A 21,103-nucleotide genomic window follows, 5' to 3' on the forward strand; every position below is an offset into this window, starting at 1 on the left:
AATCAGGGAGCAGGTAGAACGATGGAAAGGACAGGAGAGGGCCGAGTGCTGTCAAAGATGGTATCACGCTATCTGTAAAGCGGATATTAGGGTGGGAGGGGCCAGATGAAACGGGGGGCTTTGAGGGATGTTGCAATAAAAATTGAGGTGGCTAGGGAGATAATATTTGTTTTGTACCCATTAAATTATGTGTAACACATTTGGATACTTGCCATGAACACAAATCATCTGACGGTATAAGTTTGAATTTTGTTTTTATCAAGCAATACATAAATAGCTGTACGCACACACGAACACAGCCACACAAAACAATATTTGATACGTATGCTAATTTGGCAGAACAGAAATCAGCTTCTGCACAGGCTTGAGGTTTTTTCATGATGGTGAAATGCTTCCATCTGTTGGTAGAACTGCGACATTGCATGACTCCGCGCAGCTGCCACTGAGGCATTCGAGAAAGTAGTAAAGGAAATCAATACTTGTGGGCAGAAGAGCACTGACTCATGCTAACTACTCACCAACCATCTCTGACAGACAGAGGTTGTTTGAAAAGGTTAAAGAGATACAGCAGCAGAAACAACCTTCGGGTGGGCCATTTACTGTTACGGTTTGCAAATTATTTTAAACTGTTGCAGGCTTTGTTGCCTCAGTGCTTGGTATTTATCATGTGATTTTGTTGTTCACTGGTTGCTAAGGGGAACGGCCTTACTTTGAGACTGCCCCCCAAAATACACGGTGAGTGGCCTGAATATATCAAACCTAAGAGAATCCATAAGTAGATAAATCAGCAATAAAAGAATTAACATTGTATCATTGTTGAAATTGACTGTCAGTAAAATTCCGACATTTTAAATAATAAAAGCATTTTAGTTACCAATCCTCTTCACCTGACTATTTGTAAAAACACGTCATCAAAAACGCTGATTTGATTAAAAAAAAGATAATGGTTCTTGTTATTAAAAAATATATCATTAATATATTTCATTATTGCATCCCTTTGCTATGTTAGTTGCCCATTTTAATAGAAAAAATAAGAGAAAGCTGAAGTTTCGAAAGCTGTTTGCGTCTGTGAGCAGTTATATTTTATTAGATCAATTAAAAAAAAATTAAAACAAAATACTGGCAGCTGTCACCGCTACCCCTCAGCCTCCTAGTCAACACACCTGTGGTGCAAATTTCAAAATCCCACGTTATTCACAAACCCGCCCAGTGGGGTGACCACAATACCCCATCAGCCTTGTACATTTGAGAGTTAGCAATCCTTATTAATCATAATAAGTTAACAGTTGAATGTAATATGTAAGATTACTGTCCCAACTGATTTACAAAAAAGTGGTCCAGATTACCTGAGGTCACCTCACTGAAGTGCTGCACAATTTCATGTACTTTATTCTGGACAGAGAACGTGGAACATGGAGCTTCCAGGGAAAGTTTATGATTTCAGGATGAGATGATATTTTTTTAATTTTTATGTGTGTGCGACACAGAAATTGAAAAAAAAAAAGTTTGAATCCTGGATGAGGAAGTTGAATCTTGGACGAGGGTGTCTAGTGATAATGGCCAAAACATCCGATGAATCCAAGGTCCACTACTGACGATGTGTCCCAAATCTTAATATGATAACCTAGATCAGATCTCTAATCCCCCCAAAAATGGCAGATTAGCTTGGGTAAAAGACTGAAAGTTGAGGCACACAACGATGTGTGCTGCTGGTAAAGTTTGTGGGCTGCCTTTCCTCATAACAGCCATCCCTCAAGATTCTCACCATTTAACGCAATGCATTATCAGGGACTACAACATCTAGTCCTTTTACTGAATTACTACATCTAGCTCATTATTGTGCTATTGTACTGTTACACTGTGGTATGTTGCTTTTACACTCTATCATCCAGATGATAATAACATTATTATCAACACCTGTATTTAAAAAAAATATTTAATGTCATGATGACTATTGTGACTCATGACAAATAAATATATAAGAATTGCATACAAAAAAGCCATACACGTAATATCTGAGTCAGAAATATTTATATTATTTCCAATGTACAGAATACAAAGGGTAAAAAGATCATCATGGACCACTTCACAAATATGTATGAGAACAAATGAGAAATAAAAAGAGAAACTGAGATATAAACTGAATCGTCTAACTGGTACAATCTGTCCTGAGAACCATTTTCCAGTTTTACAGCAATAACATGAATTCTGCTTTACCCAATAAACCTTTGCATGTTCTGATATAATAAAGTTACAGGCATAATAAATGTTCCTTTGGAGGGAAATAGGTTTATATAATGACTATCTTTGGTTTGATTGTTTTTTATTTTTGTACCTGCATCATCACCGCTGCCTCTAGGCGAGAACTAAAAACTTAATTTCACTGTTACACATTCATCTCCCACTTTTAAACTCCAAGTAGCCTTCTACTTAAAATAGATAACTTTCTCAATTTTTTACACATACTTATGTATGCATGTGTGTGTGTGTGTGTGTGTGTGTGTGTGTGTGTGTGTGTGTGTGTGTGTGTGTGTGTGTGTACACAGTGTTGAACAAACCATTTGAAATGAATAAAAGAGCATTCGGATATGAATTTTGTGATTCTAATACTACTGAGGATGAATTTTCTGAATCACAAAGTTATATAAATACATTACATTTTGGAAGACAGCGTGTTCTTAAAAGGTTGTCTGACAGCTTATTGTTGAATACCACAAACAAAGAAGGCACTAGCATAAAATAAGGCCTCAACACAATTCTTTGTATTTTCTATTTCTTTGTGTTTACATAAAATACTTACAGGCCTTCAGATAGAAATGCATTACCAGCAGGGTGGTTCTTTTGCTTAGAGGAATTATTTATGAAACTTAATACTTACATAACTTCTGCTCTTCTAACTATATAACTTATATAATCTATATAATTTCTAACTCTGGTCCTCTTCACATTTTCAGCTGGAATTTAACCAAATGACAAGAAACAGTGAACAAACAAATACTGAAAGGAAAGAAACAACCTCCACTCATCTTTAACAAATATCAATAAAATCCTATTAAAGAATCTGCAACTGTTAATATTTATCACTAGCCATATTATTAGTTCATGTTTCACATCAGCACTTCAATCAGATAAAAACTCTCTCTCACTGAGACGCTCCCGTTTGCCACAGCTACATGGGATTCTGTTAAGTCTGAAATCTTCTCAGCAGGATAGATTTGATCTATTATTAGAGTATTTTGCAGTTGAATCGAAAATAAAAGTCAGACATTGTAGACACGAAATCTAAAATTGAGAGGGGAGTGTCGCAAAGTGCTGCACGACTCTGACTTCGCTCTCCAAGTGCTGCAGAAAAGTAACGCACAAAGACAAATATCACCACTAACACACAACATTACATGTTAATGAATATGTTGATGAAATAGCTCCTACTTCTTTAGAGATACAGTTTGTGGTCACTGGTAGGTAATATACACAGTAATTCTTCAGGGGGAGAATTCAACCAAACTAGTACAGCTGTGATCCCAGCAGGGGGCGCCAACACACAAGCTCAGTCCACCAGGGAGAGATGTTCTTCAGTGATATGTCAGCAACAAGCTGAGGTCACTGTTCAGCCTGTCAGTCCTTGTTGAATCACCTCAAGCGGGTCTTTGCTGTGGACTGTCCTGGCATCATGCTGCCCTGCAGCCTGGTCCTTGAGTCCTGCAGTCTTTAAGGTCTATCAGTCTCCACTAAAGCAGCTACAGCTGGGCCGACTCCTCTCCGGAGCAATCGCTCGGCCGCTCGCCTGTGGCCACAGTTCTGCGTGTTGAGGGGGTGCAGGGATGAGCCACGGGGTGGCTCACGGGGTCCTGTGGGGCCTCATATTGAGGAAGCTCGCCTTCTGAAGCAAGCTCTCCATCTTGGAGGTAAGGGGGCGGAGGGAGGTCAAACCAAGGAGGTCGACTAAAGACAGAAGAAACATTACACTGGGTTGTACAATCGTTTCTGTGCCAGCGATCAAGAGCAAGGAAAAAGAACAAAACAGGATGTATTCTCCCATCTGAGAATATAATGGAGTTAAGTAAGAACTATTTTGAACTGAAGTTTCACCTTTTCTCATTTAGTTTCCATTAATATGAATAATTATGCAATTGTTTAGTTTTTTCCCCACTGTTTGAAACAAGAACACTGAGTGTCTGTTAAAAGAAAGCAAACTTCCTTCTTTTTATCAGGATCTCATTACTATTATTTTGCCATTTTAGCAAATGTTCTCTTTTTTGGAGCTAATATCTGAACAGGAACATTTGTGTTTAATAATAAATGAGTATACAACAGTTACACGATTGTTCATTGCAAATAACATAAAAGCACCCGTGGGAAGCATGCTGACAGATTTCTGATTGGAAGTAGATCATAGTTTGATAGAACAGCACATTTGAGCACTGTTATTTCTTTTCATTTTTCTTTTTGGATCAGTCTTAGGTTACAGTGTGAAAATGTAGAAATATGTATACAGACACTAGAACTATTTGTTCATCTCACCTGACATCTAGAACAGCTTGTGAGTATGATGGAGGGGAATCCATGGAAGGTGCTGAGGGATACAGGGTCCCAGACAGTAGCTGCAGAGCTCGAGGTGTTGAGCTGTATTGACCGGTTGTGGTGGGTGAGCCAGGGGAGAGTGCCGGACCTCCAGTGTGCAAGTGTCCTCGGTCCAAGATGACCAGACGGGACAGCAGCAGGGGCTGGTGATGGTGGTGGGTATGTGAACTTCCTCGTACGCCTCTGGGCAGCAGGACGCTGCGTTTTCTCTGGTGATGGAGAACCAAAGCCAGCAAGGCTACCACAAGGACAAAGATGACGGTGCTGCCGATGACGGCGTAGGTGATGCTAGGGTAGTAACGCAGGTGATAGTCCAGTGTCACAAAGTCCTGGCCAGGAGCTTCTGTGCAAGAGAGGAAGGAAATGAAGAGCAAACTAAGGATGCATAATGTAGGTGGATGAGAAAAAAAAAGGATTAGTGGTGCTGAGGGACTCAGAGGGGAATGGAGGAAGGAAGGATGTAGAGGAGGAGGAAGAGGGGAATTTAATTTAAGGAAGATGAGTTGTGGTGTTGGAGAGCCAAGGGAATGGAGAAGGGAGTAAAGGAGGCAGGCATGAATATCAAGCAGTAAATTGTTTTTAGGTTCATTTGGAAATGTATTCTATGTGATTCAACAGCGGCAGCCTCTCCTGGAGATGAGAGTGCTAAGCAATACGCATAAAGCAGTCAAACTCACCCGAAGAGCTCCAAGAGACAAAGAGAACAAATCAACCATGGTGCACCAGTGCAGAGGCTACTTCTAAAGCCTGGTTCATAAACAGGGACTCTTTAGTATGACAGAAAAAGAAAGGAGAGGGAAGCTAAATAATTCATAGTGAGGGCAAAACAGCTTATAGCATTTTTAGAAAAATGCAACTTGAAGATGAGAGCGGGCAGCGAAACACCAGGGGCCGTCACACTTTGCCATGTTTGTCCCAGGGAGATGCAGAGTTTGCAAACTACTCAAGAGTCCAGTGAACCTAATGTTCACAATGAGAGCTGGAGCCAAACACACAAGCGCAGAGCAGCCTACCTGCTGCATGAAATGAGGAAAAGGATGACAGTAATGCTACAGGGCACTGCAGCTTATTATTTTAGATAGGATGAGGAAGGGCCGCTTAAATATTTCCGCTGACTGATATTACAGTGTGAGAATTTCAATCAGGCGTCGGGATGGGGCTCATGTAAATGGTGTTTCAGCTTACCAGCTGACTGTACTGTTCTATTAAGGAGAGGCAGCAAGAGAGTGGAAAGAAATCTATTTATTACAGAGCTGCAGAAAGGATGTGCTGAGGAAAAATGACTATATCTAAGTATTTTACAGTTGCTATTTCACTTCAAATTACACTAATGCTAACTAAGGCTGTGAATATCAAACCTCAAAGTTCAAAATACTTTCCTCGTTCTCTGCTCAAGGTTTCCATTTGCTACTTAAAAGGCCATGTGCATTAAAGCCTAGGAAACTAACTTCTTAGTCCACAAGCCATCATGCAGACAGTTGAGGCTATTGCCCAGATAGCTTGCCAGGAAATGACCATTACAAGACATCTTAAGGTCAAATCAATAGTCTGAAAGTGCTTCTAACTGTAAGGATTAGATCCCCAGAAAGTGCAAGGTAAGGCAAGCCTTTTTGGAGCTTTTTGAAGTATTCTATGCTTATACAGACTTACAGGCTCTTGAGGGATATTGTGTTTAGTACAGAGTAGAGATCTTCTCCGCATTTATGAGGTAGAGGTACAGAGACCCAGAGAACAGAACCACAAAAAGCTCAAAGTCAACTAACGTGAGTCTTTCATAGTGATTATTATACCAGCTAAGATGCTTATGAAATGGAAGTCCACTTTCTGATTTCATCTGCATCAATTTACACACTACTAATATGCAAGGAAACAGGAACATATGTAAACCATCAGACTAACAAATGAAAGCTTTCCAGTTCAGTCCCAGGAGGATCTGCCACATCAAATATGTGGCGCTCCCTGCTGTGGTAACCTCTGGTGAATAAGTGAGCAGCTGAAAGTAAGGACGGAAATTCAAATCATGCTATGATTCCAATGTGTACACAAAGGGAAAGTTCTACATTTTTGGAGAGGGGACAGCTTGAAGCAGCAAAAAATTAGAGCCTGACAGATATTTAAGGAACCTGAAGGACATTTTTCAGGATTTTTAAGGCTGATATTGATACTGCACAGTTTAAAACCTTCACATTCAGGAACACTGGATGATATTTGTTAACTGATAAAATATAATATACCTTTGGAGTTTGTATTTGTTTATTTAATCATTTACACGCATATTGGCCGATATTAACTATCTGTATCTGCTTTTATAATGCTGAAAAATGAAATTTTATTTAATTTAAAAAGTAAGGAAAAATGTGAAAGTTCTGATGTTCCAGTCTCTGCAAACAATTTTACAACAATTTTCTTGTATGTTTTAATATAGGATCCAAAACAGGAGACATTTTTTAACTTCTATACTAGATTTGAATGTAAACTAAGCCTACTATTGAATTGTGTTTTTATATTTACTCTTTACTCTTAGACTGCTGAACACAGCCAAAGCTGCAGCTGTAAGAATAAAAACTAAAAATGCCTTTTAAGCATTAATTTAATAAAATACTAAATTATGATCCATCACAGTCCTTATCTTAAAGACAGAGCTGTCACACTGATAAATCTGTTAACTTATACAGTTTTCTTCCCCAAAAAAAGCTTTGACTAGGCTGGACTTTATCAAAGTAGCAGCTCTGTTCCAGTTCCAGTAATTGTGATTGGTCAAATGGTGCCAGCACCACCCCTTTCATGTGAACACTCAGAAGAAACCCTTATGAAATTAGGCTTCATAATAACTTAATAATAATACAGTTTTGTGTAGCTGCTTATCCTGATTCCTAATGTTAAGGTCAGTAAACCCAGATAATGGAAGGAAACCCAGAGTGTAATGAAATCACCTCATAGCACAAAGCGCTAGCTGCCTCAGCACATGGACACAATAAGTTTTGACTGATTGAAAGCAAGTACAAATCATCACTGTGCAACACACAATAAAGTATAACACTATGAGAAACATTTTTTACAACCAAATTTTATTCTGATTTAACTGCTACGTAACATTAAGATATATTTATGCCTCTAATCAGAAGAATTGTTTGTTTTGACAAACCAGCAACCTTCTGTCGAGACAGAAGATGGTTTTCAGCTTCCATTCTCTCTCTTCCAGACACCAAGCTGCAGGTTTCCTCTGCCTACCTGACCTTGAAGGCCCAGGGGAACCTCTGCAGTGTGTGCGTGTTTGTAAGTGTGCTCACACATACTGCTGAATTCCCATCAACCAGCCTGGCATACAGCCTATTTGTGAACCAGCGTGTATAGTCAGGGGCCCCATGCCTTAATTAAATCTAATCTAATTCAGATGCTCCACCCGCCTGCTACCCAACCAGACACCAGCAACTAAAACAAGCCCCCTCGACCCCTCCCTTGTGATTTTTAAATTGGCCAGTCCTTCACGCTACCAATTAATTATGAACTGGACTCAGTAGAGAAAGGCAAAAACAAAGAAGAATCATTTCCATAATTACCTATTTAAATAAAAAAAAAAAAGGCGCAAATAAAGAGATCCCACCACTGCCAAACTATGCTGCCTATCGGGTTTCAGTGCAGCCTTCTGGGAGCAGAAAGAAACATACACAAAAGAAACTCATATTGCTGTAACATTAACAATGGGAGCCTATTTGGTGCATTAGCGGCAGAGGTCTGAAAGGCTGTTCAAATCACACAGGAGATAAAAAGACAGGGAGAAAAGAGGGTGAAGCAGAGACCCTCTCTGTCAGGGGGAGAGAGAGGGGGATGGATCCTGTGTGGCAGCCCCCCCACCTCCCACCCCATACTGTGTGCGTGATTGAGCCCTGCTGCCTATTCTGTATGGTTTAGTTGAAGTTATGGTACAAAGAATGGTGTCATCATCACATGCAGAGATAGGTGAGCAGGTCTCATCATCAAAATGGAATTTTTGATAAGCTCTGTAATGATGCTGGAGCAACACGATACAGCACTTCAATAAATATCTATAGTCAGTGCAACACGGTGGATCTGAAACCAAATTATTTGTAAAAATATTCTAATAAATGATATAAAATGAGACACAAGGTCATTATTTACATGAATAAAAACATCTTGTCTGGGCTGGGCCTGTGGACTCTGCTGTGTGTTAACTTGCTGCCAGACTGAAGAGAGAGCGAGAAGGCACAGCTGGTATCTGTGCATCAATACTCCATTTACTCCATTTATTTTTGATGACAGTGACTCTGAGTCCCAGTCAAACTCCCATTCTTTACAGACACACAGTCACAGCACACGGGATATAATTATTTGCTTTGATCTGTAAAGCTTGCTATTATCTGCCCGTAAACCTAATTTCTGTGAGGAACAAGTTCACACATCTAGTGCAAAATCTAGTGCAGTCGTTTATTATATAGGATACTGCAAAGACTTTCGGCACCATAGACATTCAGATTTGTAAACATCCAGTGGCACAAGGTAGAAAACTACCTTATTTGTCTGTGTCTATATGTCATGTTGGGTCTTACACTCCACCTTTCTGGGAACTCCCAGGCCCTCCAAAGGCCTATCTCCCCTCACCACACTCCCTGCCGGTAACTGATGCCCTCAGGGGTTGGTGCGTTGGTGGTTCTTGGTGTCCGGGCTGGGCGCTCAGGTATGTACCAGCTCACTCCCGGTGACTACTTGGCGGTGCCTGGTGCCTGTTGCTCAGGCCTCATCCGGGGCAAAGGGGGCCCTCGGCCCTCCAGCCTCTGGGCCTGCGGCTCGGTTCACTCTGGCACAGCTGGCTGCTGGCAGAGCCGGCTCCATGCCTGCTTCATGCCCTGGGGGACAAGGCTCTCTACATCCTCTAGCAGACCATTACATGGGGAAACCTTTTGAATACAAGCGTGCTGATCCACACAGGTGTGCACACGGGTGTTAATTTTTCATAGACATAAACTACACCTCTATTGGCTGCTATTTCCAAGCACATTGTGCGCTGTCGGTCCTGCTTGCTACACAACAACATTCAATATTTAGTATTTACTGCTGTGTACACTTAGCTAGATTAACGTGATGGTGTTGTGTTTAGTATGTTGCTCTGTTTTTTTTTTGCTTGTTGTCTCTTCTTTTTCTCTCAACAGGTGACCCAGGAGATTTTATTTTCTCTTCTTTCTCTTTTTAAGTGCCCTTTCTCACGGTCCCTCTTCCCTTCTGTTTTTCTTTTCCTTCATTTTTCTTTCTCCCTTTCCTATCCCCCAGTCATGTCTGTCCCGTCTGTAACAACTGAAAATAAAATAAAATAAATAATAACAACAAAGGTCGATCAAATGGACCAATACGGCAAGGCCGTGATGATCCATTTGGCAAAGTAAATCCATTGGGTATCCTTGTTGGTCTTCAGACAACAATTCTGACGGCTAAAGAACCAAATGGGACAGGCAAAAAAAAAAAAAAAGGTAGAAAACTACCAGGAACTCCTGGGAACTGATGTAAAGTTCATATTTCTGGCAGTTTGAGGTAGCTTAACCGTGCCGAATGAATTCTTCAACATGACTAAAACTACAGTCGTATAGCCCTGCAATCCCATCACTGCATCACTCTTTGATTACTAAAAGACACACAATCAACAGAGATAGTAAACCTGCATAACTACAAGACCACTGAAAACCCTGTGAAAGTGAACCAGGAGGACTGCTACCGTTTTAAAGACACAGGTTGGTTTCACCAAACACTGATACTACAATTTCTGCAACTTGTTAATTGATGAATAAAACATGTCATCATAGTAGCAATCGCAACACATCTCTTTCTTTACTCGTCGTGAATGTCCTATTAACCTTCTCCAATAGCTTTGTCAAGGAACTCTAGCAGGACATTCCATTTGACCTAAATGTCATGATCAAAGCTCAACATCAAAGATCACTACAAGCTTTCCTGTCTTGTCAAACTAGACATGAAAGGCTTGAATACTTTCGTGCTGTTGAGCAACAGCAAAGCCGCTTGGCCACGTTTGACTTCATGATTCCAAAGTGAAAGGATTTCTCATCTTATTTAATTGACAACCATTACAAAAACTACACTTTTAAAATCCTGCTTTTTCACAATTTACAAAGTTGGAGCTTATGAGTGATTCCCAACCAGGAGTACTAACCCACAAAGTAATTCTATAGCTGTCAATGGTTTTAACAAAATAATTGGCTACAATGAAATAATATTACAAAAAAACAACAACACCATACTGAGTGGATAATTGGTTAGGATAAAAATGGTAAAAGTAATAAGTGCATTGTAGTATATTTACTCAGAATAATCCCCTTCATATGGCAGCATGTTGAAAGGGGCTGCACTTTTGTTCTGCATTAATACCCTCTCTCTGCAGTGCTCCCAGCGCCACTGGCACCTCTTACACTGCATCGACACTGCGTTTATAAACTCGTAAAGCTTCCATATGTGGAGGCTTGGGGAGAGGGGCGAGGTGTAGCCTTTCAAAGCCCCTCTAATCACATCAGAGTGCCTTCTCCCCACCTCACACTCCCCTCTCGCCTACACTCAACTACCTCTAGTGCCTTTTGTTTTCCCATCTTTTTCTTCTTGTCTATTGTCTGCCTCCCCCTGCATGGTGCTCCCTCCTCTCCTCTCCTCGTCTCTTTACTTGGTGTTTTCTTGCTGGTCATGCTGGTAATTTACTGTCATGGATATTTAATGTACTTTGCCATTCTGATACACCAAGCTTGAGAATAAATTAAGCAAAATTGTTATAAATAGCTAAAAGGATCATTTAAAAAAAAAGAACAAACAAACAAACCCCCTCATACACCTCCCATCCTTATCTCACTTTTTCTCTCCAAATTTTTACTACTTACTTTTCAGCAGTTCATTATATCCCACCTCTATTGATCTTATTACCTCTGCATGAGAGAGAAGATTTAAAGGAGCGCACAGAGGTCACAGGCGGTTGTTAAAAGAGGACACAGAAAGAAACATGTCCAAAAGGGAGAGGGAAGAGAGAGTATCTTTTGAAGCTTTATGCACACAGCTTTGCCAAACTGAACTCCACCTAAAATCTATTAAATGAGATACGAGTCATACAGACCCCCTGCTGTATGCCTTCAGTACCAGGAACACACTCCTTTTGTCTGCATCTCTTTGTGTCATCCTTTCTAAACCTTGCTAACAGTTTTTATTTTTTGACATCTTCCCTTTTTCCTATTTTTGTGTGAATTAGAAAGGACTAAAACAAGAATGGGAGCTGTCAGGAATTCAGCCTTGATCAAGCGAGGTCCTACTAGGTAAAAATAGCTAAATGATAGGCTTGCACTCAAACTGTGCAATTCTTAACTGGTACCTTTTATTTAAAACAACAATTTGGCCGATAGCTCATACTATTTTTTTTCCCCGATTTCATTTTTGTTCTTGACATTTTCCTACTCTGTATCATAAAAAAAAGACATCTTGAGTCTGAAAATTACAGTTTGATAGAATTTCAGGTCGTCGAACCTTATTCCATAATTTACTGAAACGTGCAAAAGTAAATGGAAATATAGTATACAAGACAAAAACTAAGTTGTACAAATCTATAAAGCTTAAGAACCTTAATTTGTCAGCACAACCTAAACTTTCTAATGTAAGCTTTCTTGTAATTTCTTTAAGCAGGCTTCAGGAATAGTTCTCCAGGCTTCTCAAAGGACATTCAAAGCTCTTCTTTGGATATCTGCTGCTTTTTGTTCTGCTGTCTGTTGAGCCACACTGCTTCAGTAATGTTGAGGTCCAGACTCTGGGGAGGCCAATCCATGACTGATAGTGTTTTTCTATCCAGGTATGCTTTGACTGCACTGGCAGTGTGTTTGGGATCGTTGTCATTAAGAAAGATTAAGACATTGCCAATCAGACAATTTACAAATGGTATTACATCAAATTATTGGATTAAAATCTGATGGTGCTTTTCTGTGTTGATAATTCAACAAGATCCCCAAATCATGACAGAGCCTCTACTGTGTTTTACAGATGGCTGAAGACACACACTGTTGTACCTCACTCCTGATTTTCATCGTACATACTGACAGTCGCTCTTTAAAAAAGAAGGATGACCTGGACAAGAACTATCCAAAGAACAACTCAAGTTCAAAACCACAAAAATGAAAAAACATCTGGTTCCTTGAAAGGAGAATACAAAGAAATTAGGTGTAGCTGAAGACTGTAGCTGATGAAACGCTGAAGATAAAGCAGTTTAGAAATAAAAAAATATAGCAACAACATGATGAATTTAGCAGAAAACATTAAGCACTCAGAAAGTTGATGTTTTCTGATAATATATCAGTACTATACAGTAAGATTTTGTTACCTACCAATCAGACAGTACCAAACGATGTGTGTACACTCATATTTTGGTCAATAGTCATTGGAAAGCACTTTCTACTAAGATTCACATGATAATGTAGGACAGCCTGTAGGCAATCAGAGATTAAGCTTCGACATCAACATATGCCTTAACTGAAATTAAAAACAAAAATTCACTGAGGAACTGCCTCAAAGCACATGAGACAGAATACTGGTGAAAATATAGTACATGTCCACAAACACAGAAAACTGTATGCAGCTACTGAAGCAAAGTGAGGGCCGATGTTAGTGCACAATAGGCTATTGAGAGTGCAGTGATTAAAACAAGCTCCAAAGCACTCTTTTGTCTGTCTTTAATCAAACTACTCTGCAGATCAACGGCTGACATGCCGCTGGGTTGCTGAGATACAAGCATTTTTTTTTTTTTTTTAATGGAGCCCATTCCTTTGGCTACTTGCCAATGAATATGCTAACTAGCCACTGTCAGAATACACTTATCCGAAGATGAACGAGCAAAAGAAAAAAAAAAAAAAGAAAAAAAAATCGGCCTAATAAAAGACTCCACATATCTTAATTGCCACACTTAAAACGCCTCTGAATAAAGGGAATGAAGATATTTCCTCCCTCTGGCTCATTCCTGAGGGATAAGATAGGGGCTGCACAGATGTTCTGTACTTTCCCCATGCACAGAAGACTCATTTCGCATTCACAAAGTCTCAAATTTAAAAAGCGCTCAAAGTAGGGTGGGGTGGAGGCTGTGTGTGCGTGGGGGGATGGGTAATCATCCTCCACTTTCTGCATTCCAGGTTTGCTTCAACCCCCGGAGTGCGCCTGCCTTCAAATGCTAGAGCTGATATAGGAAAGTCGCCGCTGTAGCCTCTATTAGATATAGTAACTTTGTCTGATGCTGATTATGGGTACGAGGTTTCTGGCTGATTTGGAATTTCTCCTGCCACCGTTGCAAAAGCAGAGTGATAAAATAAGGTGTGCAATGGATGAAATGCCTACCATCATGTATTAGCACACTGGCGAGCAAAGGGAACAAGAGTGCACAACAACGGAGAAGAGAACCACTAGGTGTCAGGCTGTTCACATGTTTACACATGCACGGTGCAACGTTTAGTATTAGGCGGGCATCCAGGGTAAGGAGAGGGCGTGCATTGGGTTTGCAGAGTGTGACGAGGAAGCCATGCCATCTGGCTTCAAACACACCCACAAACAGATACACACGCGTGGCATTAAGACCCGGTCCATTGAATACAGCGTGAACATTAGTCAGGAACGTACATTCGTGAGCAGAACTTGCTGAAAGTTTAGCAGAAATAAAGTTCAAACATTTTCACGCGCACACCCACGTATTCACAGACAGACTGCTCTCAGATCCTCATACGAGTGAAAACAGCAGTACAAACAAAATTCCATAAATCCTTTCATCCTTGTCCAGAGCGTCTTAACTAAACCCACGCCACATGGTGATTAAAAAAAAAAAAAAAAAAGTGGGGTGTGCGGGGAAGATACTACAAACCACAACTTCTTTGGTTCATTAATGCCTTTATTCACTGTAGACGAGACTATCAGCAGAACGGAGTCTGGAGGGTGAAAAAAGCCCAAACTCTTAAAGTGATGGTTACAGTTTCAATGAGCACAGCTACAAAAAAAAGGGGGGGGGGGGGGGGATTAGAAAAGTACTTTCACTGTCTTTTGGAACATGTTTACACCTGCAGATAAACTGAAATCTGCATGTAGAATACAACACAATTGCCACACTTGGATTTAATACTAGCAATCTATCCTTCTCGTTGGCATTCTGCCTGCATTGTGATTTAGCTGATTTTTTTCCTTTAATTTTTCATGTACACTATGTAAAGAAGGAGAGTAGGTGTGAGGGTGGGAGGCTTATCCGTTGTCAACAAAAACACGCAGCAGAGGTAGCAACACTAGATTCTTTTTATTTACGGGAGAATGAGTATGTGCCAGTTGTTGACTTTGGAGATGAGAGCTTTAGCAGCAGAGCAGACATTTGTAGTGGTTTTATTTCGATCTCTTCACACCATCTAATGCAATCCAATCATTCTGAAATCCAGATCAACTCCAGCAGGAGTCTGGCTGTTTCTCTCACATGCTGATAGTGTTAGTGTAGCAGATAGCGTGTTAGCACCTCACTAACACAATCCCCTTTATCTACTGCAGATAGGACACCCAGATACACATCAAAGTTTTGAGTTCCCCTCATAAATGGGACCCATGCCTCACATCTATCCCAGCTCATGTTTTCGGCACTGCACTCGAGACGTATGGTGTTTGCTTGTGTGTTGTGTCTTACAGATGAGACGCGTCCACTCAGGCAGCACTGATAAATGGCTTTTGGTACAGGCAAAGAAACTGTGAAACACTAAGGGATATTTCATCTGGAAGATACTTAAGAAACATGTGATGCCTTTTACTCCTCCTTTGAGCAAAGTCTGTAAGATCCAATACTTTCAATGAGAGTACATTAGTAAGTGAATTTGAAGCAAATGAAACAGTGATTTCTGACCTACTCCCATTGCCAAAGCCTTCTGAACAACTGCCTACATGCAAATAATTTCAGGCTGGCAGTATTTTCAACCAAAGAACAACAGCTCGATTTATTTCAGTCTGCTCTAAACACGCTTAACTTGTGCAGATCAAAATACAGCACAAGTGGTTGCTTTTAAAATTGCACTAGAGTGTTTGAACCCTGGCACTTTCAAATTAATTTAAACCCCTGCTCTCTCAAAATATTAGGGTTATGCACCCAATACTTCAGCATCTGAGCCTCCTTACTGTTCTCTGTGCATTACTCTTTTATAAACTTTTACTGCCAACAAACATCCTCCTGGTGGGATATAAAAAATTGATTGAAAGCTGCTCTGTAAGCCAAGCTAGGAAGCAAAGCATGTTAACTGCTCTGCAACAGTGCCGTTCCAGATCCCTTTGGCATCCTAAAATTAATATTCATGCTCCATGTTGTCACCCCGTTCCTGTTGCTCGTCATGTAGAGTGTCTCCTCTCGTTAGCATGCGTAGAGAAAGCGTGAATTAAGGACAGGCTGTGTGTATGCATGTGTATAGGCCTGCCAGTCTTTCTTTCTCACCTCTTTTTGTTTTTGTGGAAGAGAGCAGTGAAAAATAACATCTATATTTGTGCTTGCATGTGTTTTTGTACGTCTATCCTATTTCTTTCCTTCCATCTGTCTGTATATTCTTTAGTCTGTACATGTGTGTGTTTGTGTGTATATGTATGAGTGGTGCTTTAGGGAAGGAAGGTTTTCATGCTTCATCGGGCCTCTATTTGCCTGTCCTGTAATAACTTGTTCGCTCCATTGCTTGCCACTATCAGACCCCCCACGTGCCCCCCCCATAACACTCTGTCAGAGCTTACCGTGGGCGGCAAGAAGAGTGGAGGGGAGGTGGGTTAGAGTTAATGGATGGCTCCGGCATCTGGAAACCATCCACAGATGTAAAGAAAGAAGAACACAGTACAAGGACAGAGGGGAAGGACTGACTAAAAAGGTGAGGAAGTTTGCTTTAATCAGTGCAAATTACATAGGACGATTTAATATATTGATGTATTATACAAGGCAATTCAGAGAGTAAGAGAGCTCTGCATTGGTAGGGAATAATTATATCCCATATTTAAAAATAAGTAGCAGCATCTTTTTCAGCTGAGGTGGTAAACTATACATGTATTTTTTGGTTTTTGCATATATATTCAAGCATAAGTATGGAAAAAACTGTAATTGGTCAGCTGTGGGATTATCAGTTATTAACTTCAAAAAGTAAATTTCTCATCTAACCATGGCTGTGTTTTGTTTGGAGCTAGTTAAGTTTAAACAAGAAAAAAGAAAAAAGGGAAACTGAAAAAAAGAACAAACAAGCAAATTCTTTAAATAATTTAAAGGCTTTCACCACTTCAGTGTACAATGCAAACTATTAAATGTTGCTGCTATTGAGGGATAACAGGAGAGCCATGAGAAGTGAGACAAAAGAGTAGCCACTCAAGCAGAGTGGTGAAGTACTCTCAGGTATGTTTATCAAAAAAAAAAAGAGAAGAAGACAAAAAAGATGGGCTGTGAGTCACTGTTGACTGTATAGCTCACAGTGGCAGCAACAAAAATGTCCCACTCATCTTTCTTTTTGTAACATGTTGAAAAAGAAGCTCGCATGTGGGAGCTTCAACTCTTCGTTTTTACAGAAAACCTTTCAGTGGAGTGGCGTGGTTGTTGAACGGCTATTATTTATTTGATTTTTTTCCTGGAGGAAGAAGAAGAATGGGGAGGGTGAGAGGTTGCTCAAGATCGTTGAGAGGCTTTGACTACAAGCCCGTCCCACCGGAACCTGACGGGCATGGTCTCCATGGTAACTGTTCTTTGGGGCCATAAGGTGAGTTAAGAAAGAGCGGAGGGGCGGAGGCCAGCCTGAGAATGGACACAAAGCAAACTCAGATGCCTCACAGGCATGACCACAAATCCTAGATGTGATGGACATGAGTGATAGGGCTGGAGATACTCAGGTGTGTTTGTGGATGTTCATGATATATATATATATATATTTATTTATTGATCTGCAAATGATGCTATCGTGTGGCTATTTGGATTAAAAAGTGACAGTTTTAGAGCCACACAGCACAGGAAAAAAACAATTTCAACCAAAGTCCAATTACTGACAGTCTGGCAGCAGCAACAATATATTTTTTTCTGTAACGGGACAAGTCTTCTAATAACTGGTTAGCACAGAAGCGAGGACTGCTCAGTACATCCCACATGTTCTCTGTTCTCACTGTACACACTCTTATCTATGATGTTGTTTCTCCATTCTTGTGTCAGTATCTCTCAAATCTTTTGTTCTCTTCACCATTAATTTAAGTTTCACTGTCAGTCAGACTTATTTCATGGCTCTTCAAAGCATTCGGATCTCCATGTTCCATCAACAGCATAGTCTGAAAGAGTTTCTCAGCTTAATAAATACACAGATGCGATTAAATGTGCATCCTTTCTCAGAAGCATCTGAAAAAATAAATCTATTTAAATGTAATACATTGGTGACTGATGATATTTAAAGTCATTCATTTTAAAAAGAAGTAAGATTTTTTTTCTAATCAGAGGAAATGATTTTTTCTTTCTTGCTCATTCTGTTTGAGAATTCATTTGTGGAAAAACTCGCACTGGCTGACACAGCTAATCCATCACCATGAACATTACCACGTTTTGCTTCATGGTCATTGTGTGCTCTGCTTTTGGGAGGCATTTTTGGAGACATGTGGAACTGGAGAAGCATCTAGGTGTTAGGTTTCTTCATATAAATGTCTGGTGCAATTAAACCCCCATTAGGACTGTGTCAAACAAGGAAACAAGAAAGAAGTGTGGTAAGAAGAGGCGTGTCCCCAGCTGAACAGGAATCATGCACTAGCATTTATGTGATGTCCCCTAGATTATAATCATTTCTCATAATCATATCCATTATCATTTTTAGGGAACAAAAGCCAACGATGTAAGAAGGCAATATGAGTGTTATGTGTTTCTAATATCACAACACTCTTGAACACTCTTGCTTAGCTAGGACAACAACATGAAAAGCTGTCATCCTTACAAAAATGATCCACAGTAACTAGTGGTGGGAAAAACATTTAACAATATAAACCTGCTGTTAAGGTATATACAATAGCTGTCAGAACTGTCACAATATCCTTTTGTAAAAGCCTGCAGTTAAGACTGCTTATTCGACTCTCCAAGGGGAGCTGTCCCCACATCCACACACTGCTGTAATCAAACAAGGGAATGGTTATTGCTACTTGTTTTAAGTTGAGTGAGCATGTGTCTAGTGTAGATGTCAATTTTATTGATCATATAAGTGGCAGTGAAGTCATTAATCATTCAGAGGCTGCCACTCACAGGTTCACCTCCTGAGCTACTCCCAAAGTGCCCTGGTAACTGGCAGGTCTACACCTAAGATCAAAGCAGGTTAAATGGTTGCTCCTGTGCAGCTTATAGTATCTATGGTGAAATAATGACACACAGAGGGGCTCTGTGCACATCTGTATAGATTCTGTGAAGAATCCACCCGATGTCGTTAGCCATTTTTGGGTCCAAACTCTTCGGTTTCCAAACTCAAACAAACACTGTCATTTAGAAACTGCTCAAATTGTTTCATCTTCAATAAAAATAATCACTGTGGCTGCTTTTTTCCCCAGGTGTTACAATAAAGTTTAAAATCATGGCATCCACGAAAAAGATGATTTAGGGTTTAACAGTCTTAGAAGTCAGCAGGAAGCTAGCTCACTAGCTGTCTTCTAAAGATGAAATAACATGTTTTGACTGAGGGATTCTTAAAAAATTAAAATGACAGCTCTGCTATCACTCTGGACATAAACAGCAGGTTGTAGGGTTGAAGTTGGGCTAGCTGTCATAACATGAGGTGGCTACCTACAGAGGCTATAGTTAGCATAATATAAACACATTAGCAGAGCAAGATGAATGCTAACTTGTGAGGGTTCCTGATGAGCAGAGACAAATGCAATCATATCTGAGCGAACAGACACTGAAAACCAAACATTTGTCAAGAGAACATATGCTGGTAGATTGTTTCGATGACTCTATGGAAAAATACCTGGCCCTAAGTTTCAAGTACCTTATCTAGCCTCAAAGTGTTCAAGTTTTAAATATGTGGTGTCTGACAAACCGCAAGCCAGTGGACTGTAGGTATGTTATAAGGATTTAAAATAAATGTTTTTATTAAAATAAACCAATATATTTAACAATTGAACAGACTTAGAAGTCAGCAGGAAATTAGCCTTGCAAGTTTCCTTCTTGTCAACAAGATAACACCCTTAACGAAAGCAATAGGATGTTGGACACAGAAGCAGCGTTAGTACGTCATCATTTAACAAACACAGAGACAATGTGTGACCTGGGAGAAAATAACATTCCCCTTTCTACATATGAAAGGTAATGTATGAAGAGCCTGTGTTATATTTAAACAAGAAAAAAATGGAACAAAGTATTAATATAGTAATATTTTGTCGATCCATCAATTTTCTTCAACACTGATAACACATGTACTCCGATACCATAATGCAGTTATTAAATAAATAATTATTCGAGCTTTTTGTTTTTGATAGCCATTTGTTTTCTTCAATTGCACAGACAATATAGATAATTCAGGTGCTGCAAATAAATTGCTGTATCGCAATGCCATCATTATTATCTGTTTCAGGAGTCCCTTGAAAAAGAGGTTTTTAATCTCAATGGGACTTTTCCTGGTTAAATAAAGGTTAATAATAATTGTGGGCAATGTAACACAACGGTATTATACTATACTGAAGTTACTTTATCATTCCCACCTCTAGTTCTATAGAATACTTCACACAGGCTGAAACAAAGCAAGTTTTATCTAATTCTAAATTCTGCAGCACTCGCAACTGGGAAACAAACAGTGCGCTCAAGAAAACTCTGCTCACTAGCCCAAACACTCATATTAATAAGCACAAAGGATTAAAGTTATCTGGCAATCTTTCAACAAAGAACAGTGAAGAAACAAGACTTTTCCTTTGAACTAAATTCCACATGAAAAACTTTACTTTGTTCCAAGTGTCTTTGTTTCTGTTTGCACGCAAAAAAACTACAGGCCATTCAATGTCAAATTCCAGCATGGGGTGAGCCTGCTCAAAATTGTTAAAGATAAACACAACGGTCCCAATTTATTCTGCCGGGCTGTGCTACAATAAGTCGGAGCTCAGAGTGAAGATAAGTGTGCAGGGAAGTTTATGAGCTGGGTTCAGATAAAATGGGATAAAACCTGCATTCATAACACACACACACACACACACGACAGATATATAGACACGACAGATATATAGACACGATAACATGGTCTTTTTCAGGCACACACATGCACACATACACAAATCATCATCACCCTGATACACTGCCAGCCCTCCCTTGTGTACACTTCTGTCCTATTCTTCTGCTGCTTAAGAAACAGAACAAAACCCCATGATGCCCAGTCTACCATTTAATCCCCTCTCCTTTAACAATAGGTCTGGTCAGGCTAACGGAAGCGTAAGGAGCCCCTGCGTGTTTTATCAAAGTCTAACAACAGAACAACATAGCCCACAAGTGAAGGTCTATGGCTCCTATTCA

At 39.9% G+C, this 21,103-nt stretch overlaps 1 protein-coding gene across 5 annotated transcripts in view; it reads right to left on the minus strand.

Moving 5' to 3' along the window:
* Positions 1-2,014: 2,014 nt before the first annotated feature.
* The window catches only part of ldlrad3 (low density lipoprotein receptor class A domain containing 3), a 91,392-nt gene continuing 72,303 nt past the window's right edge, over positions 2,015-21,103 (minus strand). For all 5 annotated transcript variants that reach the window (XM_085281757.1, XM_085281754.1, XM_085281758.1 and 2 more), the window contains 2 exons: positions 4,522-4,924; positions 2,015-3,942 (listed from right to left, as the gene is read on the minus strand). In XM_085281757.1, the coding sequence (XP_085137883.1) occupies positions 3,738-3,942; positions 4,522-4,924 (608 nt within the window). In that variant the 3' untranslated portion in view covers positions 2,015-3,737. The remainder of the gene's footprint in view (positions 3,943-4,521; positions 4,925-21,103) is intronic.

Source organism: Mchenga conophoros, linkage group LG7 (genome assembly GCF_057382185.1).
Source record: "Mchenga conophoros isolate Kocher_MC1m ecotype Shallow Benthic linkage group LG7, M_conophoros_male_GT1.1, whole genome shotgun sequence".
In the NCBI taxonomy this organism is placed as follows: domain Eukaryota; kingdom Metazoa; phylum Chordata; class Actinopteri; order Cichliformes; family Cichlidae; genus Mchenga; species Mchenga conophoros.